This window comes from Myotis myotis, unplaced genomic scaffold (assembly GCF_014108235.1).
Source record: "Myotis myotis isolate mMyoMyo1 unplaced genomic scaffold, mMyoMyo1.p scaffold_m19_p_8, whole genome shotgun sequence".
NCBI lineage: Eukaryota > Metazoa > Chordata > Mammalia > Chiroptera > Vespertilionidae > Myotis > Myotis myotis.
Window position 1 is genome coordinate 61282971 of NW_023416390.1, and position 26098 is coordinate 61309068.

Sequence of the window (26098 nt, forward strand, 5' to 3'; positions counted from 1 at the left end):
TTTTAGGGGTCTTCCAAGAGAGAAAATTGAGTTATATTTTTTCTAGAATAAAGCTTATTTGATTTTGAAATTACCATATTGGTCTATTGGAGCCTTTTATAAATCTACTAGAGGCCCGGTGTACAAAAATTTGTGCACTGGCGGGGGGGGGGGGTAATTCCTCAGCCCCACTTGTGCCCTCTCACAGTCTGGGACCCCTCGGGAGATAACGACCTGCTGGCTTAGGCCCACTCCTGAGTGGCAGAGGGCAGGCCCAATCCCTAGGCGCAGGCACCCTGCAGCCCCTGGTTGGGCTCAGAGCAAGGCTGATTGAGGAGTTGGGCCGCCACCCCGTCATGCACAGAGCAGGGCAGATCAGGAGGTTGTGATGCCACCCTCAGTCACGCTCAGGGTAGGGACAATAGGGGCGCCGCCCCGTCACATTCAAGGCAGGGTTGATGGGGAGGTTGCGGTGCCACCCTGTCATGCACAGAGCAGGGCGGATCAGGGGGTTGTGGCGCCACCCCTGTCACATACAGAGCAGGCCCATCAGGGCGGTTGGAGCTCCATACCCCGTCACACACAGAGCAGGGCCGATTAGGGGTTTGGGGAGCTCCCCCCTGTCACGCACAAAGTAGGGTCGATAGGTGGTTGGGGAGCTCCCCCCTATCAGGCACAGAGCAAGGCCGATCAAGGGGTTGGGGCGCCTTCCCCTTTCATGAACAGAGCAGGGCGGATAGGGAGGTTGTGGCCCCGTCCCGTCACAGAGCCACAGGGCAATCAGGGGGTTTGGGTGCTGCCCCCTGTCACGCTGCTCCAGGGGCCAGGAGGCCTCATGGCTCCGCAGATCCCAGTGCTAGGAGGCCTCGCTGCTCCGCTGATCCCGGTGCCGGCAAGCCTCGTGGCTCCGCTTGACACAGGGGCAGTAAGGCCTCGCTCCGCTGATCCCGGTGCTAGGAGGGCTCGCTGCTCTGCTGATCCCGGTGCCAGGAGGCCTCGCGGCTCTGCTGATCCCAGTGCCAGGAGGCCTCGCTGCTCTGCTTGACACAGGGGCAGTGAGGCCTCGCTGCTCCGCTAATCCTGGTGCTGGAAGGCCTCGCGGCTCCGCTGGACACAGGGGCAGTGAGGCCTCACTGCTCAGCTGATCCTGGTGCTAGGAGGGCTCAATGCTCCGCTGATCCCAGTGCCGGGAGGCCTTGCGACTCCGCTTGACACAGGGGCAGTAAGGCCTAGCTGCTCCGCTGATCCCGGTGCTGGGAGGCATATTACCCGTTTACTATATAGGATAGAGGCCTGGTGCATGGGTGGGGGCCAGCTGGTTTGCCCTGAAGGGTGTCCTGGATCAGGATGGGGGTCCCCATTGGGGTGCCTGGCCAGTCTGGGTGAGGGGCTGAGGGCCGTTTTCAGGCTGGCGGGTGACTGAAGCTCCTCCCAACCTCTCCTTTTTTCCCCCCCCTTTTTTTTTAATTCTGAGATTTATTTACCTTCTATGGCTGTCACTGGAGCGGAGAGCCAGCTTTAGCTCAGACCTCGGCTGCTGAAAGCAGGTTTCTGTGCTTTGTTTACCTTCTGTATTTGGAACTTTGTTGCAACTCCAGCTCTGAGATCCCGGCTGACTGGAAGCAGGTTTCTGGGGTTTTGTTTAGCTTCTATATTTGTAACACTGTTTCTTAGAGAGCAGCTCAGAGCTGGGCTGCGGCAGGCGGGGAATGTTGGCTTCCTCCGTCACTGGAGCAAGCAAGCCTCCTGTTCGCATCAGTTGCCTGGCTGCCGGCCACCATCTTGGCTGGCAGTTAATTTGCATATCACCCTGATTAGCCAATGGGAAGGGTAGCGAAGTTATGGCTAATTACCATGTTTCTCTTTTATTAGATAGGATAGTATATTATGGTGTTTTAATGATCTTTTTTTTCAATATTTCATAACATTTTGCTATTTCATTATATTAGCAATCATTTTACTATTACTTACCAATTATTCTCAACTATGCTAAAAAGAATGAAATAATTATGATGGAATCTTCTGGAGCAGAGGTCAAACAAACTGCAAATCTATAGGCCAAATTTGATCTGCTACCTATTTGTGTAAATTTAATTTTATTGTAGCATAGCCTTGACCATTGCTTTATACATATATTATCTATGGCTGCCTTCACACTACAGTAGCAGAGTTGAGTAGTTGTGACAGAGATCTTATGGCAAGCAAAGCTGAAAATATTTACTATCAGGCTCCTTTCAGGAAAATAGAGTATTCTCATCCAGTTAGTCGCTTCAACAGAAGGGACTTCGGACAAAAACGGGAACCCTCCTTTTATGCTAAAAGAATGTATGACACTGTTTTTCATCTTTTATGATGTCTGTGCATCCTAATTTATTTGCTATTTCTTGTAAGTGAACAAATTCTAAAGGTAGATGATTGGAAAGAAATGAAAAAAGTCATTGGTCTGATCATTCAAATTGTTTATCAATCTAAAAGTGAAAATGTTTCGCAAATTATGGAGCAGAGAAGATGGTTGTCCTCTTTATCAAAATGATAAGCCATGAAAAGGTTTTAAAAGTTCCTTTAAGCATGATATTTTGATAATGCAAATATAAAAATAAAACTAATGAGCTATAGCAAATTAAAGATGTATCTGGAATCTGGAGTCAGTATTTATTTACAAGATTGTTATTTCCAGATTTAGGCATAAAATTAGTAAGCAATTATTTGCACTCAGGACATAATCCATTTCTAGTGTGTATGTCTTTAAAACCAGGGAAATTCAGAATAAAAACTTGCATATAATGTATTTATATCTTATTAAAATGTCAAAAAAAATTTTTTTGCTGTCTTTTCCTGTAAATTGTTAATCAAATGACTTTAAAAAAAAGGGAGAATGGTACGTTGGATGCAGATTGTAGTGACAACTATTTTCCCTAGTATACTGAAGATTATAAGCTTCAGAAGAGAATACAGGTCTAACAAGATTTTCCATGAGTCATTTAAAGATATGGGATGAATACATGGCATTTCATTGTACTCTTCTCTCTGCTTTTGTATATATTTGAGATTGTCCATAATAAAAAGTTTTTTAAAAGGTTTCCATGTAAATCTGATGTTTTAACGTGCTTGGAAACTGCAGGTGTTACTTTTTTTTTCTTGGTTAGTTTATTGATGTGCTGTAACCACCACACACACATTAACCAGAGGACTTGATTCAGAATCCATCCAGAACCTGGGAGCAGGCAGGAACACCATGACGACAGATGGCAGGACAAAACCGTGGTCAATCTGCAGGTGTTTCCTTCAATATTTCAGCACGTGATTTCTCCTGGTGTGGACGTAATTTATCGTGAACATGATTTAGTCTTCACTTATTATTATCACAGCTGTTATAAAAACTTAGAGTATTCTCTCATAAAACAGGAGGTACGCTTGTGAGTTGAGGACTTCAGCTGTAGGCACAGCTTGCACGTGGCTGTCGCTGATGTGAAACCACTGCCCTTTGGTTGATTCCATCTCAAAATCTTGGGGGACATCCCAGCGGAGAACAAGATCAGACAGATGACTGTTTGCCATTCTCGCCTTGGCGTAGGAAGTGTAGTGCCCGGACCTCATGGTACCGCTGTGCTCCACGACTCCGTACAGAGAGTATAGCACCCTGGTGCTTTCTTCAGCCACATTCTTACATTTAGCAGTACAAAAAGGAGCCAAATCCGGAAATTTTATGTGTTTGTTAACTTTGCATAGGTTAAAATCAGCCTGCTGAAATCGCTTCAAATGAAGGGTGAGAACAGGAGGAGCGAGAGAAATCAACATCTGCTTTTTGGCATTGGTGTAAACATGTTTCTTTTCACCTTTTAGGTTTGCCTTTGGTGCACCACACTGTCTCCGGGTGCACACTTCACACAGCAGCTTGCTGGCATCTCGGAGCTTCTCATTCTGGGTGAACTGGTATAAGCAGTGCTGGATGGAGCACTTGTCAGCACTGGACGCGTCCCTGTTCGCAAGGGTACAGAAGGCAGTTTCTGGCTCTTGGCCCACATACTCGTACAGCGTGGTCCTGGGAGTGGGGCTGCCATTCAGAATCTCCAGACGTATGTCGGGGTGAAGAGCAGCATCCAAGTACAGGTTCCAGAAACCCCTAGAAATGTCCACTTCCCCACCGCCCCCTGCATCCAGGCAGGCACCGTTCAAACTCCCAGGACAGTCAGTGGGAGATGACAAAACCTCCACGTCGTTATCCACGCTGACACTACATCCTCTGTGAATTTTTGATTGTCAGTTACATTTTCTATCATTTTCTCTTGGCCATTCAAGTCATTCTGATTAATATAATATTCTTTATTTATAACTTCCTCTTGTGAGAAGTACAACTAGTACAACACATATATAAAAGTTCTAATTCCACACTTAATTTGATAACAGTAGTCTTAGAGTAAGTAATTTCTTAAGAAAATTCTTTCTACTTTCCTTATTTACTTATTTCAGGCTTGCCTCAAATAAAAGGTCATTTATTATACCCTATATTAAAGACTAGGGGAAGGGCTGGTTGCCTCCCGCACTCTCCCCCTCAGATTTCCATCCCTTAAATCTTTCAGGGGTTGTTACCAGTGAGAGGATGAGACCTCGGTTCTTGTCTTCTTGAAGGAAAGGTTTCAATCAAGAGACAAAGTGTAGAAAAGCAAGCAAGAATTTATTGACCACAGCAAAAATGTACTTAGGACAGAGAAACAAGGAAGGGCACTGAAGAGGTAACAGGAGAGCCTAGGCTGGGCTGACTAGCTCACTGGGAAGTCAGAGAAAAGGGGGCCTTAGAGACAGGTGCAGGGGGTTAGCCGGGAAGGAGCTGCCACTGCCCATTGCTCCTCTGGTTCCAAGCCTCATTGGGTCTCTTGGAGTTTAGGAGATATGTAGGGGAAGAAGAGGGGGAAAGGAATGGTATGGGTGTGCTCCCTGGAGGGAGAGCCCACATGACCTGTTTAGAGGAGTTTTAAAGGCTGAGTGTTTAGGGGAGGATCAACAGAATATTCATCAGCTTTATGCAGATGTACCAAAATGAGATTTACTCTCTTAATTTGTCTGCCTTTGGGTATGGCTAGCAAATGGCACTAATTGGATTTTTGTTTTGTCTCCCAGAGTAGGGTGATTTTAGCTATTTACCCTCAGGTTGGGGAGAAGTGCAAACCATTTACTCTTAAGTTTCCTTGGTTTAGGGAAGATAGGATTTAGTAGTGGCCACAAATTGCTGTTTAACTATCTGTTACCCTATTCCACTTATCCTGGAATGTTCCTAGCTTCTTACTATGTTATAACATATCCAGCAGATAGTAGGCACCAAGTAATAACAATTCCTATAATTTTTTTTATTTTCCAAAGTAGCTTTTCTCGACTTTAATCTTGCAACCCAAAAAGTACTATCAGACACATTCTGATTGTCTAATAAAAAAAACAAGCAAGGTGAGTCTTCCTTTGACTGCAGAGGCCAAAGATCAGTTTAAGAAACTTCAGTTTTTATTATTACTTACCAGGCTGAGCATTTCTGAGGCTGTTGATTCTGTTTTGCTGTGAGACTGGCCACATGGCACAGTCCAGACCACTCAAGTGACTGCCTGAGTTGTCCCCCCGCAATGAAATCAGCTGTGCCAGGAGGGTGTCAGTTGTGGGAATCCTCACCAGCACACAGTTTAAAATGTGGAAGGTATTAATATTTAGCATGGACTTAAATACCTGCTCGTGTTGTTACTCTTGTTATTGCCCTCCCCGCCCCCAACCTAAGTCCAAATCTATTCCTACACCTCACTCTTCAGAAAGCAGGTAGAATATAAAAATCTCCTAACAAAGTATACATTGAAGATAAAATTAAATCCCTCATTACAGAGATTTTAGTCAGAGTGACTGAATCTGTGGTTGCGAGGATACAAGCTGAAATAAGCAGGTTTAGGGATTGGGTTGGGAAGCCTCTGGTGCTGTGAAGAAGTGTATCACAAAGTGGGAGCCTGGGTGTCACAGCCCATCTGGGGCACACATGTTATTTACATCCCTAATCACATAAATGGTGATGAACAGCCCAAGATGGTTTGCCAACAAATAGAACCTTTTACCATGCAGTAGTTACAATGGCCAAAAGTTAGAAAATAATAAACACATTTATAAAACTATTCTAAGTAAATCAGTTGATTTGAGATCCTGACACAGAAAATCTAATTTTTCAGAATAAATCATTATACTAAGAATACTAATAAAAAAAAAGACTAGGAGAAAATATGTAAAAATTGGAAAGAGGACTAAATTTATGAAATGTGATACAAAAGCCAATGTGCATAAATGAAACAACACATTGTTATATATGATTAGTGCAATAAATTTGGCCAGTAGATAACTTAATGAGGAAGAACTGGAACGTGATTTTAAGTAAATGAACTTAAGTTTTATTTCATTAATATCCCTGAAAAACCGGCTTATAGAACATGGTTTGTAGGACAACCATAAAAGGAAAGCTCTAAGAACTCTGACGTGTGACTCCAATGCCACCCAGGGAAGATCAGGGGATATGAGTTCCAAAACTAGCTGATAGTATCAACACCACCTCCCTGGCTGGACTACTTCACTAGTAAAGATGAATAGTATGACAGCCAAACCCTATGAGTAATTACATCAATTAACTCTCCAGAGGCATTGATACCATCCATGAGTCATCATGAACCTTCAAAAAAACAAGTATAAGGGAGAAAGGCTCTTCCTTTCTGCCTACCCCCAGCCATCAGCTAAGCCGAGACGGGTGCTTTTAAGTACATCCAGGAGCTGTGGAGAAAGGAGTCCGATGTTATGCACGTCTTTCTTAGGGGTGTTGGGGGCAGTACCTCCAGATCTCTATGCTCCACAACCGCCCCCCACCACCCCCCACCACCAGGCACTCTTCCTAACCTGGCCCTATAAAGTGCACAGGTTGGGATACAAGGCCAAGCAGAGTTATGCCATATATCAGATTCATGTGCTCTATATGCTGGCCACAAATGCCCTGTTCCTAAGAGTGGTATCTAAGGCAAGACTGTTCATCAGTTGGTGTTAACTAAAGTTTGTAACAGCCTTCAGTCTGTTGTGGAGGAGTGAGCGGACCAACATTGTGGGACTCTGAAAGTCCTGAATTCTTACTGGGTTGGTGAAGATTCAATGTACAAACTTTTTGAAGTTATTCTCATTGATCCATTCCACAAGGCTATCGGGAAGAATTCTGACACCTATTGGATCACCAAACCAGTCCACAAGCAGAGGGAGATGTGAGTGCTGACATCTGTAGGCGGCAAGAGTCCTGGCCTTAGAAAGGGCCACAAGTTCCACCACATTATTGGTGGTTCTTGCCATGCAGCTTGGAGAAGGCTCAATACTCCACAGCTCCACCGTTACCACTAATGTAAGTAACGTTTGTAAAATTCTTATCTAATAAACAATTTGGGACAGTAAAAAAAACACACACACACACAAAAAACTATAAACAGTGATTCCCATGTCATTAGCTAAGATTAGACAATGATCTTCCTATTTGCTGTCAAATATCTCCTAAGCATACCTAGAAGCAATACTAGATTCAGCGTTCTCAACCTGTGGGTCGCGAACAATGAAAATACATCCTGCATATCAGATATTTACATTACAATTCAAAACAGTAGCAAAATTATAGTTATGAAGTAGCAACGAAAATAATTTTATGGTTGGGGGTCACCACAACATGAGGAACTGTATTAAAGGCTCGTGGCATTAGGAAGGTTGAGAACCACTATAAGTGGAAAATCAAGCAGAGCAATGACAAAGTCCCATTATATTTCTTTTGATAGTGAACAAGCCATTCCTTCAGATGGCAAGTGCCATTCATTCTTTTCATAAATGTGAAATCTTGCCAACTTTTAAATACCAAGTTACTCATGTCTAGTCCACAACTACATCAAGAGCTGACATATCAATAAATGCTATGAAAACCTTCATATTCTTGGATGTTTTTTAAGAGATGAAACAGTGTAACAATATACACTGATAAAATGAGTTAATAAATACATGTTTTCTCATATAAGAAGAAGAGTATAGATAAATTTTCATGAGACATGTAGCAAACCAGTTAGTTTGGAATTTGAAGATAAAGGATTCCCATTCTGCAAAAATCAGGTAGACTATACTTTGTATCATAATGAGGGCACTGGCCTTGAAGAGATAGATTAAATAGTTTGCTAACATTGGGGGAGGAGGGTGACAAGTGGGGTAGGATCTCAATCATTTGCCGCCCCCCCCCCCCATTCACAGTGATTAATCAAATAAATTATAGCAAATAGAATAAATATGCCAGACAGGTAAAGTTATGAACTCTTTAAAATCATTTGTGCAGAGAGAAATAAATACAAGATAAATACCCCTTGAATTTTTCACTAGAAAAATGCATTACATTCTATAGAAACTCAGGTCCGACACTTTCCTAGTTATAACTGAACTGTGCAGGTATGCCTAATGCTTTTTACATTTGTTTAAACTTAAATTTAAACAAATTCAAACTTAAATTTCTCCTGAGGTCTGCTTAAGACGGTTATCTTTGCTAACTTTGTGAGGAAGTTATTTTTCCTTGTTTGTAATTACTGGGACGAGGTATAGGGAGACTTTTCCAGCACATAATTAGAAGACATTAAGTACTCTCTGGGACTTTGTCACATACAGTTGTGTTCAAAATGTATTCCTAGTGTGTATGACATATGTATATATGTATACCCAAGGGGTATATGTACATATTTTATAATTGTCGTGACAATTAAGTACATACCTAATAGCCCGGTGTCAACATCATCTTCATTCTTCAAATTCTCAGCATGTAAGCCTGTAAATACAAAAATGGGCTTGGGTAAAAAAGATAACTTGAACAGTAGCTTGAAGTTTAAGCTGGGAAGACACTATGGAGTTGTGGAAAGTGCTGTAGTGTCAGAAGCAACTGGGTTCAAACTGACTCCACTTAGTAGCTATGTGACTTTCCACAGGCAGGTAAGAGGGCTTTGAGTCAACTGCCCTATATGTAAAACGGGGATGTTTATCCCCTGGGGTGGTTGTGAAAGCATTTCATGTAATGCAAATGAATGAGGCACACTAGGTTTTAAATTCAGTTCCTTTCTCCACACTCTCGGAAATATGCCCAGCTCAGTCTTCTGCAATGGACTTCCAGGTTTTGTGACTTTATGATAAAAAGGCAATCTCTCAGAGCAAAAGGGAGATCAAAGTACCTACAAGATAAACCTCAGAACTGCATTGAAAAAGAAGGGGGTAAGGAGAGTGATAGAGTAGTGATATGGCACACATATATTTAACATTGAGAGTTTACAATCATTGTATGAATAGGTAAACATTGCCCATTTGTTTCCTTTGAACATTAAGCATGGTAAGCTGCTAGATGCCACTTGCAGCCCAGTAGCTTGGAAGTAATAAGGAAAAATAAAAACTGTAATTAAATGGATTTAATTCTATTTAGTGAACTAAAATTAATACTTGAGTGTGTTGGGTGTTTTTCATACATTAAAGGTAATGTTGCTTTAAATGATTTTTCAGTAACTTTGCCAAAGTCACACAGGAGTGAAAACAGATTTACACTCAGGTCCGAGGTCTTTCCGCTGTAACCGCATAATACATCCGTATAGTTTGGAAAACTTTTCAGGGCACATCTCCTTCTATTCAAATCTGGCCAATATGTCAACGTCAGACGCAGGAAAAGAAAACTATTACCCAGAGAAAGTGGACTACCTCCCGCAATAGAACTTGATCGCTACAAAACCGAGAGGGGCCGATTATTTTACCAATAAAAGTAGAAATCTGGGCTGCGGGGTCGAAATCCCCGTCCTTCAGGAATTCTGTGCGTGTACCGAGGACTCGGGGGACAGCACATCTTTAATCACTTGTAAATTAGTCTTTGAACACGTGTGGCCTATGTTATGTACACTTTTCACCGTCTTTTAACGGTCGTTGAAAGTGTTCACTGGCTCTAAGATATTGGTTAACTCGAGGTCCTTTTTTAAAATGGACTCGGACCACCCACTTTCAAGAACAGTGCGGGAAAAGGGAGGGGGGCAAAGAAAGGCGCCGTCAACGGTTCTGGGTGAAGCTGGCTGCCAGCTTGCCGGCCTGGCCTTTCCCGGGGAGACGGGCGGCGAAGGCGAGAGCCACGTCCAGGCTCCACTTCATTCTGGACACATTTGTCAAGGCCCAACCTGCAGTACCTTTCACGATCGGGTAGGCGATGGCGAGAAGGCAAGCGAGGAGGACGGCAAACAGCAGCGCACAGAGAATCGAGAGGACCCGCACCGGCCACCGCCGCGCCCGGGCTGGGCCGCGCGCCTCCGCCGAGAAGAAGCCGTTGCGTTTGTCTGGCAGGACGGGAGAGCCGTCCTTCTCCGGCGGGAGCAGCGCGCCCTTTCTAGGCTCCGACGACGCCCCCGCGGACAGTTCCGCCCGCAAGTCGCGGGCTACTTGGTCGTATCCCTCCTCATCGTCTTCACCTTCACCCCAACTGTCCCCTTGAGTCAAGGCGGATAACCTCGGCCGAGCGAAAGGGACGGGGGTGCCGCGGCGACGGCGCAGCAAAGAAGAGCGCTTCGCGCTCTCCACGAACGACATGGCGGGAAAGACACCGAGCGGCGCAGAGGACGGGCATCTCCCAGCCGCCCCGCCCCCAGCGCGCAGCAGCCAATCAGTGGCCGGGTCTCTCCACGGCCTGCACCACACGGCCCCGGCGCGCAGGGATGCGCAGGCGTGCGAGGTGGGGCTGGGCAGGTGCCATGGGGCTCGAGGAGAGGTTGGACACCCCTGGGCCGGAGCACGACCCCCAGGCAGGAGGAGGGAAGGGAAGGAAGGGACCGCGCAGAGAGGGGCGAATCGAGGCCGAAGGTAATAATAGTCGGGTCTCCCCTCCCTCCGGCGCTTCGTCCAGGCCAGAGACCTCCGCCTCTGCCGCGTCACCTCCAGGCAAGCGAAGGCACTGTCGGCACCCAAGCTGCATCTTTCCGATGCCCGGTCCTAGCGCCCGCTCGTGCACCTCGATTAACATTCCCGAACCTGCCTGCTTTCTCCCTTCCTGCCCTCTACTCCCGCACCCTTCCCCTGCGTCCCTCACTAACGACAGCTCACCAGTCGGCGCTCTCGCCTCGCCTTAAGTTCCACCCCTCTTTTCCTTTGGCATTGTTCCTCCCGCCCCTACCACAACTTCCCTCCACGCAACTCGACACGCCTCCTCCACCCCCAACTCCCCGCCCAGGCGCGCGCTCTCCAGCTGGTGCGTACGGAGATCCAGCCCTCTCCTTGGACCCCTCCTTTGGCCTCCCCTCCCCCTTCCCCCCTCCCCCCTGCCCCGAGCACCGCGCGCGCGCGCGCGCGTCGGTCCCGGGCCACCGCTAACGCTAGAAGCCTCTGACCCCACCCCACCTACCCCACCCTACCCCTGGCGGCCTCAGGTTTGTGGGGCATAAGTAAGTCGGGCGGGGGGGTGAAGGTGGCAGGTCCCCACTGCCCCACCCCCTACGGGGTGAGGCGGGCTAAGCTCGGAAAGCTGGGACACAGTTGTCTGCCCTTCCCGGGGGGAAGTTGGTGGAGTTTTTCCGGCAGAGGACTCGGCGCAGAAACTTCCTCCGTCCCCTTATCCCCCCCTCCATGCAGGCGACGCCGAGTGAGCCTGAGGCAGGGGGCGAATCGCCGCAGAGCTGCGTGTCGGAATCGCACTCTGATTGGACAGCGGGAAAGCCTGTCAGCCTACTGGCCCCGCTGATCCCGCCCCGTAGTGCCGGGCAGCCTTTAACCTTTGGCCCCAGCGGGCGCCAGCCACTCAGATCGCTTCTTGTTGGCATATGCAGCGGCAGTGGCCGCCGGCGGAGCAGTCAGAGCCCGATGATGAGGCCGGGGACGGGAGCCGAGCGTGGAGGCCTCATGGTGAGTGAAATGGAGAGCCATCCTCCCGCGCAGGGTCCTGGGGACGGGGAGCGGAGATTGTCCGGCTCAAGCCTCTGCTCCAGCTCTTGGGTCTCTGCTGACGGCTTCCTGAGGAGACGGCCCTCGGTAAGGGATCGGAGCGGCACAATGAAAAACAGAGACAGGAAGCTTTCTCCAAAAGGAGGAGAGAGAACGGAGGAAGAGCTCGAGATGGGACGTGCTCAGAAGGAGAGAAATGGAGGGCGGGGATGCACAAAGGGAAAGATGTGGGACCCTGGAAGTTTCCAGCGGGCCCGGCGTAGACAGATGCGCGGCGGAGGTGCTGGGCCCCTAGCGCGGTGAGCGTCTCGGAGGGCAGGCCCAAGGTAGGAGGGAGGGGAAGGCGGCGACGGGGTTCTCTAGGCTCTAAGAGTCTGCGAGACGGGGTTCTCTAGGCTTTAAGAATCCGCCAAGACGTGTTCCCGCTGGTGGGGGTGTCGGTAGGGTGCACAGCTGGGAGAATTTGCAGGCGATAATTAGCTGGCTTTAAGACTTGCAACCAGTGGACAGAGGTAAAGGCGGTAGATGTCTTACCAAAGCGCATGAAAATGGATGAATTAGTTGTTGGCATGTCGTGGGAATGACAGACCTCAGTTTTGGAATAAGAATTTTTTTTTTTTTGGCAGAAGTACTTTTACGCGTCTAAAGATTATATTTGAGAGTAGTATGTGTATTTTTTAGGAGTGAGGTGTCCCTGGATACCCCTATTTGTGTTTTATAAGACCAGCCCTCATCTGAGTTAATTTGGTAATTTCAGCGTTTTAAAGCTTAAAAATCAGTTCAGAAATAAATTTAAGAATAAATGGCTTTAAACAATAGCTGTCTATCTTATATCTGTGTGATATAGGACAAAGTTGTTTTCATAACAGTTTTTAAATTGGCTTTCTTACACTTCTGAACTTAGCAAGTCAATTAGCAAGTGATTAAATCAGTGTGCTTTAAAACTAAGATCTAACTGTCCAGTAATGATTATTTTTTTACCTATTCTTCTGGGATTTGGTTAGTTACCGCTCATTATAAGTATTGGTGACGTGCATTTTGTTTAAGATAAGAAAGTATAAACGAACCCTAATAATTAAATCACACTTTAGCCTAATGTTACATCGCTGCACTTAACTGATTTGTTGAAATCAGATTTTTTGAAAAGTATTTATTGTTACTTGTTCGTTTTTAAATTGTCCTTATTTTTCAGATGGGGCATCCTGGCGTGCATTATGCCTCAATGGGAATGCACCCTATGGGTCAGAGAGCGAATATGCCTCCTGTACCACATGGAATGATGCCACAAATGATGCCCCCAATGGGAGGTCCACCAATGGGACAAGTAAGAATGTTTTTATTTTATTTTGCTTTTATTTTTGCCTGTTGTATTATTGTGTCAAGATTTCAAAATCTGGGTCAAAACTTGTAGTTTTTTAAGGATTAGTTTATGTCGAAGTAATGTTTTCAAATAAGTGAAATGTTCAGTCATGACACTAACCATTTTGAATATATGAAGTCTTCTGTATAAAATAACTACTTTCACTGCAACAAAACTAAGAGGTTGTGTGTTTTTTTAAAGTTAATTTAAAAGTAACACTGTAAATGTGGGCTTTTTAGTTTAATGACTTTTTCCTACAAGTATGTCAATTGAAGTTAATGCTCTAAGAATAAATATCTGATAAGTCAACATAATTTCTATCGGGGGGACCACGTGAATGCATAGAATCTGAAAATTGCAATTGTTTAGGTCTTTGGCTGTTTAAATGAATTCTTTTTCTGAAATAGCTTCCTCATTGTGTATGTGTGTGTGGGGTGTGGAGGTGGGTATGTTCTGCTCTAATTTGATTCTTAATAGGACAGTGCCAAATAGGTAGTTCATTTTCCACTTACACTGTGTTGTTGTTTTCTTTTAATGCTTATTGCTTCTGCACTCCTGCTTTGAGCTGTCCCTTCCATCTCCAGCATAAATTGAAAGAGGACATTTTGTGGGAGTGATTTGGATCAAAAGATTTTGATTTGGCTCAGTGAATTCAATAGAACTGAGTTCCTAGAGAAGCATTCAAGAAAAGTAACAGGTTTAGTTACTGTGAATAATTTTATGCCCGTTAGGTTCTAATATTTCTTAGTAGAGCTGCTCTTAAATAGATAATGAGCTTTAAAAAATATTTCAGTGCTTTCATTTTTAAAATTAGTTTGGTGACTGGCTTCTTTCCATTTGAGTATCTCAATAAATCATCAAAACTTTAGGATAATGAAATATTTTGGAAAGCCAGTCAATTAGGTATGAACTTTCTGCTAATTAATGGTTTACTTTGATAAGCAATTAAGCCTTGATGGTTTTAAGTTATGGGTGAAATTGTAGTGGAGAAGGAGCTTGCTCTGTGTCTCTCTACCTTAAGAGTAGAGGGGCTTAATGTCAGGTGCTTTCCTTTTTTTATGTGGAATATTGCCCTTAATTTTGTATAAAAATCTTTATTCAAACGCACAAGGCCCAAAGATTCTGCTTGTAGGACTTCTTTAAATAAAAGAATCATTTATTCTGTTACTCTAAAACAGGGGTGGGGAACCTTTTTCTGCCAAGGGGCATTTGGATATTTATAACATCATTTGCAGGCCATACAAAATTATCAACTTAAAAATTACCCTGCTATATTTGATCAAACATTTAATTAACTCACCTCTAATGCCTTGGCAGGGCCAGACCAAATGATTTCCAGGGCTTTATAATGCCTGAGGGCTGGATATTCCTCACCTCTGCTCTAGAATATCACAAGTTTTAAAACTCCCTAGGTGATGGAGAAACAACTTTGATTCATTCCTCTTCTGTTTCTTTCCATCTCTAAGCAGCAAGGAGCTCTTGTTTTCTTAGTAGAGCTGCTCTAACTAGATAATGAGCTTTAAAAAATATTTATTCTTTAAATGCTCTGGTTCTTATTTAAAATTAGTTTCTTTCCACAGAAAGATAAAATAAAACAATTTGCTACTGCCAGATGCTTCTCTCTTTTCTGGGGCCTTCTGTTTCCATTGGGCCAATCAAGGTAAGTTTTGCAAGGGATTGACCTGCTTACCCTTGCTGTAATGGTGCTATTGCACTACTAAAACTAAGATACCAGCTAGTCATTTCTAGTAAATTGCAGATTTTATTTAATTTTTTTAAGTACTTTTGTGTATCTCATTGACATAAGCTGGTCACAATTTGCATTATGGCCCTTTCTCTTTAGTTACATTAGTGACCATTTTCCTAGTAAGGTTACTGGCTACTTGGTACACATCCATTCATGTACTCTGAAGTTCACCTTGTGGTTTTTTTCTACTTTTTTCCCCAGACTAGTATACGCCATGTGACTTTAAGTGTACCTGACTATTTAAATGTTTAGAAGTCTGTCTCTCCCTGTGGCTACTGTTAAGATAATGAATGTCTTAGGATTCTAGCTCTGAGGGTCCCAAGAGAATCCCCTTTGTTTTTCCTTAAAATAAGATTATTCCTCTTTTTTCCTCTTAATATCTAACTAACAAATATTGGGTTCAAGTATTGGTAAAACTAATTCTTATTTTAGCTTTGATAATAGACTGGGAGGGCATGGGTAATTTCAATACTCAACTAATCTGGAAATCTAACTTAAAGAGCTGTAAACGACCCTAAAAATAAAAATTGATAATTTTCTGCATCATTCTGTTGACCCACTCTCAGAAGTATTAATAAGTAGTAAGTGGTCAGAAGATAATGAGAAGTAGGGTTGCTTGTAAGTTCACTGCAGTGACACAATGTTGGTAGTATCCTGCCCATCCAATTTTTAAAAAATGAATTCACAAATTCTTTAGACATTGGTACTGACAGTTATGGAACCTTCATCTACATTGCCTAGTTCACATTAACATCTCATTCTGGGACCAGCTGAAGACTAAAATTGGTGGCAGTCTTCTAAATGATTATGGTCTGTGATATGTTATGGAACATAACATGAAATTTTAAGCCTTATTTGTAAACTAATATACAAACTGGACAGAATAACAATCTATAGAAGCCAGAGTTCATAATTTTTCAAATGCAGCAAGTTAATTTAAAGTATTATGTTCATTTTATTTTATTTTTTATTCAAGAGATAATCCGGAATGCCCTTTTTAGAATTCAGCCTGAATCTTTTAGTAACAAATATTTGAAAATTATTAGTGGAGCTCAAAATTTCTTTAAAGTTTTTCTGTCCTGTTGGTTATATTTGCCTCTTTTCTTACTGTACATTAATTTCATATGGGAAAGTTATGCTTCTACTTTCATAGAATTGTAGGATTTTACAGTTGGAAGGGACCTTGTAAGTGTTATAAACTTTAAAATAGTATGTGAATTAAGTAATGGTTTATCACTGGTTTTAAAAACCATATTAATAAAGTAATTTTTCTGCTGTATTCAAATTTTCAGAAGACACTTGAATTAAGACATAATTATGTGTGAGGCCCTCTTCTTCCTCTGTATCTATAGTCGGTAATGTTTTGCCTTTAAAGTGTTTGTTATTTCTAGACAAAGGACATGCAAGTTCTTCCATCTTTATCACAGATGATTCGCCTTCACTTAAGCCTAAGGAGGGAGTCCTAGCTGGCTTTGTTTCTTTTCTTTTTTAATACTTAATTTTTGTGTGTTTTTTCTTTTAATAAGAGTAGAGTAAAAGATTAAGGTCCCTTTCAGCTCTAACAGTCTGATTCAATTCAAGTTACTTGATAAGAATAGCTGATATGTAAGAGATTGTAATGATAAGGAAATAAAAATAAAATTATTTTAGTGATGCCTTAGTTCTAATTATTTTGTACTTTTTTTTTGCTTTTGTTCAATAAACATAAATAAGTAATTACTTTTTACCGATGAGTTTTATTTTCTTCTTTTATTGGGTTACGGCGGGCTTTACATATCTTATTGCTATTCTTGCTGTCATGTGAGCCCAAGTTGTTCCAGTCCTGTCTTTGGTTGGATACTCTTAGTAACTTTTTAGCTGGTTTTCTTACTTCAAGCCTACTCCACAAAAAATTTTCTTAGATTTCAATGTGTTATCTTCTTGCCCAAGAACCCCCAATGCTTTTCTGTGCCTGTAGCATAATATCTAAATTTAACTTTCAAGGATAGTATAATTCAAAGTGCAATTCTTAGCTGCATGTCTTCACATTCCATAATCTGAACCTAGGCTGGTCTTTTCATGGTATCTTGAGTGTTGTATTAGTTCAGAGTGAGCTCATGCTGTCACCTTCTTGCCCTCCTGCCCCCAGCTCATTACCACCATGAACTTTACTTACCTAAGTTTTGCCCTTCAAGTCCTACCTTCTTCAGGAGGTCCTCAGCAATCTTTGTCCAGTGTACACCTCCCCTTCAAATTATTATAATATCCTATGTAATCAGCCTAAGAACTCTTACTGTTTCACTTATTTTGGCACTTCATTATTGACTTGTTTGGTTTTAAAGTTTATTTGCTTTGTCTTCCCAACAAGTAATAGATTGTAAGCTCTTAGAGGGCAGGGCCTATGTTTTGTACTTTTAAAGAATTCTATGGATGCTGAGCACAGTTGTTGGCACATTTTGGGTGCTCAGTAAAATACTTGTTGAATGAATGAAACACAAATACTCTCCTGCAGTATAAGCCAGTCAGTAATGCTACATGTGACTGTTTTCAGTGGTTACCTATGTAACTTTACGTTGTTACGCTTACTCTTGTTTTTGGTGTCTGCCTTTTTACTGTTGCTTTTTTTATTTGACGAAAGTGAAAGATAAATAAGGTGAAAATAATAAAAAATTTTCAGTGAGTAAAGTGAATACTCATCTCTACTTTTTTAAAATTACAGGCAAATCTTTGTTTTATCTATATGACTTCATTGATGATCATCTCTTTAAGAAGTTTTACCACAGATTTTTCCATACTCTAGGGGAAAATGATTGGGAATATAGGCCTTCCAGAGAAATTTAAAGTATTGGTATCTTAGATTTATATGACTGATTCGATAAATTGATTTGTTGCTATTGCTTTGGAATTACCCTTTTGGTTACTTACAGAATCCATGCTGTTACATTGAATATTAGCCACTGACAAACTTTTTTAGGTTATATGCTCCTAATTCTTAAATCTAGGTAACTTTCTCTGTACAGTTACATTACCCAGGCAAGTACTTATAAAAAAAAAATAGATTGCCTTGGACCTAATATGTTTGTATAACTTTTGGGCTGTGTATATAGTTAATTCTGATAGTTTGTTGTTGTTTTTTAATGTATTTTATTTTATGTATTCGTTTTAATTGATTTCAGAGAGGAAGGGGGAGGGAGATAGAAACATCAGTGATGAGAGAGAATCATCTATCCACTGCCTCCTGCATACCCTCTACTGGGGATGGAGCCCACAACCTAGGCATGTGCCCTGACCTGGAATTGAACTGTAACTTCCTGGTTCATGGGTTGATGCTCAACCACTGAGTAATACCAGCTAGGTCAGCGGTTCTCAACCTGTGGGTCGCGACCCCTTTGGGGATCGAACGACCCTTTCACCGGGGTCGCTTAAGACCATCGGAAAACACATATATAATCACATATTGTTTTTGTGATTAATCACTATGCTTTAATTATGTTCAATTTGTAACATTGAAATTGGGGTTCACCACAACATGAGGAACTGTATTAAAGGGTCGCGGCATTAGGAAGGCTGAGAACCACTGAGCTAGGTGATAGTTTTTACTAATAATGCTAGTAGATACATATGTTTTCATTATATTTAGATAACAATTCATTTAAATATGAGCTCATCTATTTAAAGACTTTAGCTTGAGTAGTGTTTCTAAGTATGGGGAGTATTTGAAGAGATCTAAGAAGATCGTGTATTATTAGAAGAATAAACTATACCTCTACCCCTCTTTGAGTGTCATAAAACCCAGTATTTTCTAAAAATGCTGAAAAGTCTTGCAGAAGCCTTTTAAGACTGTTTTCACTTAGTATTTTTTAGTTTTATTTGACCATCTTCTCCTCCTCCACTTCCCTGGTCTCTGTTACCCCTCTGTTATCTGTTTATTTTGCTTTCTCTAGCATGGAATTAGCATTTTTGTGAGAAATGCTGAAACAGGGCCACTTATTCATTTTGTCTACTCTTTATTAGAAAAAGGGAACATCAAAATAAATTAGTATTAACACACACACACATAAATGAAGCAGCTTATAGAGTGCAAAGTAGGTATTCAGTAAGTAGTGAGATCAAAAAGAAAAGAGAACAAGTAAATGTCCATAGGTTAACCTTTTTCTTTTTTTTAAATTTGTTGGTTTTTAGTTGGGTTTCTTAGAAATCTTGATCACATGATTTCAGAGTCATCATGATGTAATATATCAGTAAATAGTAAAGATTTGATATGTATGTATATCTCATAGCTGTGTACTGTGTTTTTGTGGGGTTTTTTTGAGAAATAATAGGTCTAAGTTTTGAAGGTTTGTAAGTAGGAATGAGTAAATTTTTCTCTCAGAAGTTGTTTTTAGTCTTCCATTCTTACTTTTTTTTATACCTTCATATGTCCTTTAGTCGATAAATATTTAAGTGTGGTCCTAGTGTAAAGATGAATAATATAGATACTGTCCACGCAAGAAACTTAACAGGCATTATATTACTCAGATAGATACCTGCCTAAACTGTTTTCTCATCTAACTGGTCACTTGGCTATCCCAATACTTCTACACATTTGGATATATAGTGTAGATCAGAGGTCCTCAAACTACGGCCCGCAGGCCACATGTGGCCCACCGAAAACATTGAAAACATTTATCTGGCCCGACAGGTGTTTTTGCCACTGCTGCCTGTTGCTTAGCAGCCAACTCATCCCGGGCCCGCAGTGCGCATGTGTGGAATGTGCGCTGCACTCTCTGACTCCCCTCCTTCTCCCTGTCTCTCGACTCCTCCTCTCAGTCTCGGGTGTGATTGGATGAGTCACGAGCTTGCCTGTGCAGAGCCTGCTGCTGCCTGAGGACCAAGATAAGAACAAGTTAGGATTTTTTTTTTTTTGAAGTTAGGAGGTCTGTTTCTTTGAAGTCAGGAGAGCCTTTTTCCAGAATGAAACATCTGAAATCTCCAACCAGATCTAGACTAACACTTGCATCACTTGTTACAACTAGCAGTGACAAATATGGAACCAGACATTGACCATCTCATTAGACAAAAGCAGGCCCATAGTTCCCATTGAAATACTGGTAAGTTTGTTGATTTAACTTTACTTGTTCTTCATTTTAAATATTGTATTTGTTCCCGTTTTGTTTTTTTACTTCAAAATAAGATATATGCAGTGTGCATATGAATTTGTTCATAGTTTTTTTTTTAAACTATAGTCCGGCCCTCCAACGGTCTGAGGGACAGTGAACTGGCCCCCTGTTTAAAAAGTTTGAGGACCCCAGGTGTAGATGAATCGTTTATATTTTTCTTTTTCTCTAGTCAAGTAGTCACACGTTTACCTTATTAAAAAACAAGTTAATTGTAGTTAGTGGTTACTAAAGATTTAGTGTTTTATGTGATGGGCTTGAAAATCTGCTTCTGTTTCTTTTTTGGTGCACTGCCCTCAAAGTGGAAATTTGAATCTTCTCTAAATCTGAGTGATGCTGTCTCTTTAAAGGATTAAACATATCAGCAAGTAAGGACTGTTTTGAGGGTTTTTTAAAAATAAAATTCTCAGTACAATATAAATATGATCTTACTCATTAGGTCTTGATGTTCTGTTTAGGGTAAGACTTTTCAAATTACTTTTTGATTAATGAATGGTCATTAAGTTTCTGTTTGAACAACTGGGCTTGGTATAATTTCTTTGTCCCTGTGGTATCAAGAAAGTTGTTACTTCTCTGAAAAAAGATTTTTCAGTAATTTCAAGGTCATTATGTATTTTGATCATATATTTGTTCCGTATAATAGAAAACTAGCTTCTCTTTCCTTATTTTGGTAACCTCACTGGAGGATAGTCTTTCCATTGCTTTTTAGAGAAAATAGAAAGGAAGTAGGGAGGAGGAAAAGAGAGAGAAACATTGATGTGAGAGAGATACGTTGATTGGTTGTTTCCCACATGTGCCACAGGAGAATCCAACCTGCGACACCGGTACTTGCCCTTGACTGGGAATCGAACCCTCAACCCTCAATGCCCAGGCTGACTCACTGTCCACTGGGCAACACTGGCCAGTGCAGCTTTCTCTTTCCTTATGCAGAATTAAGGACTGGTCATAAGTTTATCTACTACAAGCATTTGAGTTTCTCCTGTCTGTGTAACTGTCCTCTGCACCAGTAATACATACATAAATGAGACATGCTCTTTGTCCTAAAGGTGCCCACAGTTGGGAAGAAATTGAAAATAAAGTTTCATGTGGACAAATATATAACGATTAACTAGATATACTGAGTCAAGTTTAAAGGACTTGGTGGAGAATCCTCCTCCTATCTAATAAATAGAAACATGGTAATTAGCATACGTCCACTACCCTTCCCATTGGCTAATCAGCGAGATATGCAAATTAACTGCCAGCCAAGATGGCGGCGGCAGCCAGGCAGCTTGAAGCTAACATGAGGCTTGCTTGCTTCAGTGACAGAGGAAACCAACGTTTCCCGCCTGCCTTGCCAGCCTCTGAGCTTGCAGTTTGAAACATTACAAATATAGAAGCTAAACAAAACCCCAGAAACCTGCTTTCAGCCCGCCGGGATCTCAGAGATGGAGTTGATACAGTGTTTCGATTATAGAACCCAAACAAACCAGATGCCTGATTTCAGCAGCAGAGGCCTCAGAGCTGGAGCCAGAACTAAAGCTTGCCCAGAATAAAAAAGAAAAAAGAAAAAAAGGAGCAGTTGGGAGCTTCAGGCACCCGCCAGCCTGAAAACATCCCTCAGCCCCTCACCCGGACTGGCCAGGCACCCCAGTGGGGACCCCCACCCTGAGGGGTGTGTGACCAGCTGCAAACAGCCATCATCCCCTCACCCAGGATGCCCAGGCACCCCAGTGGGGACCCCCACCCTGATCCAGGACACCCTTCAGGGCAAAACAGCCAGCCCACACCCGTGCACCAGGCCTCTATCCTATATAGTAAAAGGGTAATATGCCTCCCAGCACTGGGATCAGTGGAGCCTCGAGGCCTCCCAGCACCGGGATCAGTGGAGCTGAGAGGCCTCCCGGCACCGGGATCAGTGTGATGGGGCAGCGCCCAAACCCTCTGATTGCCCTGCGGCTCTGTGTGTGACAGGGGGCGGGGCCACAACCTCCCTATCCACCCTGCTCTGTTCATGACAGGGGAAGGCGCCCCAACCCCCCCCCCCCCCCCCCCCCCCCGCCACGGGCCCTGCTCTGTGTATGACAGGGTAGAGCCATAACCTCCCCATCGGCCCTGCGTGTGAGAGTGGCGGCGCCCCAACCCCCTGATCGGCCCTACTCTGTGGGTGATAGAGGGCAGCACCCCAACCCCCTGATGGGCCCTGCTCTGTGTGTGACAGGGCGGAGCTCCCCAACCCCCTGTTGGGCCCTGCTCTGTGTGTGACAGGGTACGGAGCCCCAACCCCCCTGATGGGCCCTGCTCTGTGTGTGACAGGGGGCAGCGTCCCAACCCCCTGATTGGCCCTGCTCTGTGCGTGACAGGGGGTGGCACCGCAACCTCCCCATCGACCCTGCCTTGAGTGTGACAGGGGCGGTGCCCCAACCCCCCAATCGGCCCTACCCTGAGCGTGACTGAGGGTGGAATCACAACCTCCTGATCCGCCCTGCTCTGTGCATGACAGGGGGCGGCGCCCCAACTCCCCAATCAGCCCTGCTCTGAGCCCGACCAGGGGCTGCACCTAGGGATTTGGCCTGCCCTCTGCCACCTGGGAGCAGGCCTAAGCCAGCAGGTCGTTATCTCCCGAGGGGTCCCAGACTGCAAGAGGGCACAGGCCGGGCTGAGGGCACAATTTTTGTGCACCGGGCTTCTAGTATAGTAATAATAGTCTTGCGTCCTTCCATACTTGTGTCCTAGAAGGCCTATGTCTCAAAGAAGGCTTAGACAACTTTTTGAGTGTTTTAAAGTCTGATTTTATATGACTTAATTGAGACACTACAATTTGTGTGTGTATCCTCAGTATGTTTAGAGCTTTTAAAATATAAAATGGTACCATTCATTTTCATTTAGCTCTGGTTTTAAGTTTTTGTGTCACATATTCCTACCCAGTGGTGTTCTCTTTATATTTTCTTTTTTAAAAAAAATATTTCTTAATTGATTTTTTTCACAGAGAGGAAGGGAGAGGGATAGAGTTAGAAATATCGATGAGAGAGAAACATCGGCCCTGACCGGTTTGGCTCAGTGGATAGAGCGTCGGCCTGCGGACTGAGGGGTCCCGGGTTCGATTCCGGTCAAGGGCATGTACCTTGGTTGCGGGCACATCCCCAGCGGAGGGTATGCAGGAGGCAGCTGATCGATGTTTCTCTCTCATCGATGTTTCTGACTCTCTATCCCTCTCCTTTCCTTTCTGTGGAAAATCAATGGAATATATTTAAAAAAAAAAAGAGAGAGAGAGAGAAACATCGATCAGCTGCCTCCTGCGCACCCCCTATTGGGCATTGAGCCGGCAACCAAGGTATATATATGCCCTTGACCGGAATTGACCCCAGGACCCTTCAGTCTGTGGGCCAATGCTCTATCCACTGAGCAAAAGCAGTTAGGGCTCTTTATATTTTCTGTACCCTCATTGAACAAGTTAGTTTGAGGTTCAATAGAGAGAATGGGCTAAGTAGTACTGAATAATTAAAACTATTTAGTTGCCCTGTGCCCTTTCTCACAATTTTTGTCTTTTTAAAAATATTTTTAATTGACTTTTAAAGAGAGGGGAAGGCCGGGTTGGGGGTGGGGGGGTGGGGGGAGAGAAAGAAAGAAAGGGAAAGAAAGACAAAGAGAGAAGCATAGACTTGTTTTTCCACTTATGTGTGCAGTCATTGTTTGCTCCTTATATGTGCCCTGATGTGGGATCGAACCCATAATCTTGGTGTATTGGAACAATGCTCTGTCAAACTGAACTGACCAGCCAGGGCTTTTTTTTTTCTTTTTCTTTTTAAAGGTTTCAGGGAATAGGATTTGTGGCACCTAATCTGTGTGAGAATTATATCACCATGTTTGTAAACAACTTTCAGAGATTCATATACTCTATTAAATTTGATTCTCCTGACTCTGAAAAGTAGGTTGACTACTAGATGGATGTCCAATTTTTAGACGGTAATGGTAAGATTTAGAGAATTAAGTGAATTGTACAGTAACATTTCAGAGCCAGCTGTAAACTGATGTTAATACAAGACTGATTTATTGTCTGTCATTACATGTATTGATTTCTACTGAAGATGATGATTAACAATTTTTACTAGATGTCTTTAAAGAACCAAAGTGCCTATCAGACAGATAGGGAATCGATAAGAGGCAACACAAGGGATACTTTCATTCTGAGTTAAAACTCATTTATTGAGCATTGTTCTAAGTGCCTTCTAAGTGTATCTTCCCATTTGATGCCCTATAACAGTATTTTCATATGAGTAATTTTTCTCCGTGTTACAGGTGAGGATATTGAGACCCAGCTAGGTTAAGTAAGTTAGCCCAAAATTGCACAGTTGGTAAGTGGCCAAACTGGTATAGGAATGCTGACAGTCTGACTCCAGAGTGTAAGGACAAAATAGCTTACTAGGCTGCTTCCCTGTATAGCGGTGTGAGATTGTCATTAAGCTAACTAACCTCTTTGGAATTTGAAAGGAAAGAATATACAGTTGACCCTTGAGCAACGCAGATTTGAACTGCACAAGTCCACTTAGATGGGGATTTTTTTCCAACAAATACTGTAAATGTATTTTTCTTATGGTTTTTTTAAAATAACATTTTCTTTAGCTTACTTTATTGTACGAATACCATGTAAAATACATATAACACATAATATTTTTTAGTAGACCATGTTGTTATTAAGGCTCTGATCAATAGTAGGTTATTAGTAGTTACTTTTGGGGAAGTCACAAGTTATACTTGGATTTTCAACTGCCCAGGAAATCGGCATTCCTAACCCACCTGTTCAAGGGTCAGCTGGACTTGGTCAATTCTAAACTCTCCATGTTAAGAAAATCTAGCAAACTAAATTTTGAATATTGGCAACTGACTTATTAAATGGTAAAATTCTATTTCATGTGATAATAGTTTGTGCAAATATTATTTTGTCTTTTTTTTGTTTATCATTGTTTCTTATATCAAAACGACAAGTGTCTTAAATTTATATATAATTGTAGATGAAGGGAAAGGAAATAAGGTTAAATGATTGTTTCAAAATGTAGCCACTTACTTTGGTTAAGGATGTGCTGCAGGCCCTAGCCAGGTAGCTTAATTGGTTAGAGTGTTATCTTGATATGCTAAGGTTTCGAGTTTGATCCCAGGTCAGGGCACACACAAGAATCAACCAATAAATGCATAAATAAAAAGAACAACAAATCGATATCTTTCTCTTTCTCTCAAATCAATTTTAAAAGAAAGATGCAGCTTGAAAAAGGGATATTCTTTAGGAGTATTTTTGTTTATTTCCAGTTGAATGATTATTTAATTAAATTACAAAATGTAGTTTTGCAGTTATTCAAAGGTTATTTTTTTATTCATTCATACATTTGTTCATAAAGTGGGTTAGTGATATAGATGTAAGTTGTTTTTAAATAGTACACTTAAACACACAAAAACCAAGCAGTCCAATTAAAAAATGGGCAAAAGACACTTCCAAAGAGGACATAGAGACATGAAAAGTCATTAATCATCAGAGAAATGCAAGTTAAAACCACGAGATACCATCTCAACTGTCAGAATGGCTATCATGAATAAATCAATAAACAGCAAGTGTTGGTGAAGATGTGGAGAAAAGGGAACCCTCATGCACTGCTGGCTGGAAAGTAGATTGGTGTAGCCACTATGGAAAGCAGTGTGGAGTTATCTCAAAAAATTAAAAATGTAATTGCATTGTGATCCAGCGATTTCTACTTGGAATTTATCTGAACGATAAGTACCGTGTGATTACATTCATATGTGGAATCTGATGAACAATATGAACTAACAAGCAAAGTGGAGACATTCTCATAGGGAACATGCTGACAGTTGTCAGGGGAGTCAGGATTGGAGGGCTGGCCTGACAGTGGAGGGATTGAGCAAAAAAAAAACTTCACTGACAGCAGT

General features: G+C 42.5%; 2 protein-coding genes across 22 annotated transcripts in view; one reads left to right on the forward strand and one right to left on the reverse strand.

Moving 5' to 3' along the window:
• The window catches only part of ARL6IP6 (ADP ribosylation factor like GTPase 6 interacting protein 6), a 61424-nt gene extending 50320 nt beyond the window's left edge, over positions 1 to 11104 (reverse strand). For all 6 annotated transcript variants that reach the window (XR_004969497.1, XR_004969499.1, XM_036320325.1 and 3 more), the window contains exons 1-2: positions 10200 to 11104; positions 8762 to 8815 (exon numbers count right to left, since the gene is read on the reverse strand). Coding sequence is in view for 4 of the 6 variants with exons in the window: in XM_036320325.1 (XP_036176218.1) it covers positions 8762 to 8815; positions 10200 to 10596 (451 nt within the window). In the remaining 2 variants the exon portion in view is untranslated. The remainder of the gene's footprint in view (positions 1 to 8761; positions 8816 to 10199) is intronic.
• A 30-nt stretch (positions 11105 to 11134) lies between these two features.
• PRPF40A (pre-mRNA processing factor 40 homolog A) overlaps positions 11135 to 26098 on the forward strand; it is a 59617-nt gene continuing 44653 nt past the window's right edge. For 4 of the 16 annotated variants that reach the window (XM_036320311.1, XM_036320309.1, XM_036320310.1 and 1 more), the window contains exons 1-2: positions 11442 to 12027; positions 13133 to 13264. In XM_036320311.1, the coding sequence (XP_036176204.1) occupies positions 11626 to 12027; positions 13133 to 13264 (534 nt within the window). In that variant the 5' untranslated portion in view covers positions 11442 to 11625. Of the gene's footprint in view, positions 11252 to 11440; positions 12028 to 13132; positions 13265 to 14880; positions 14961 to 26098 lie in introns of those variants that run through there. The other 12 variants (XM_036320315.1, XM_036320314.1, XM_036320307.1 and 9 more) reach the window with 7 other exon arrangements.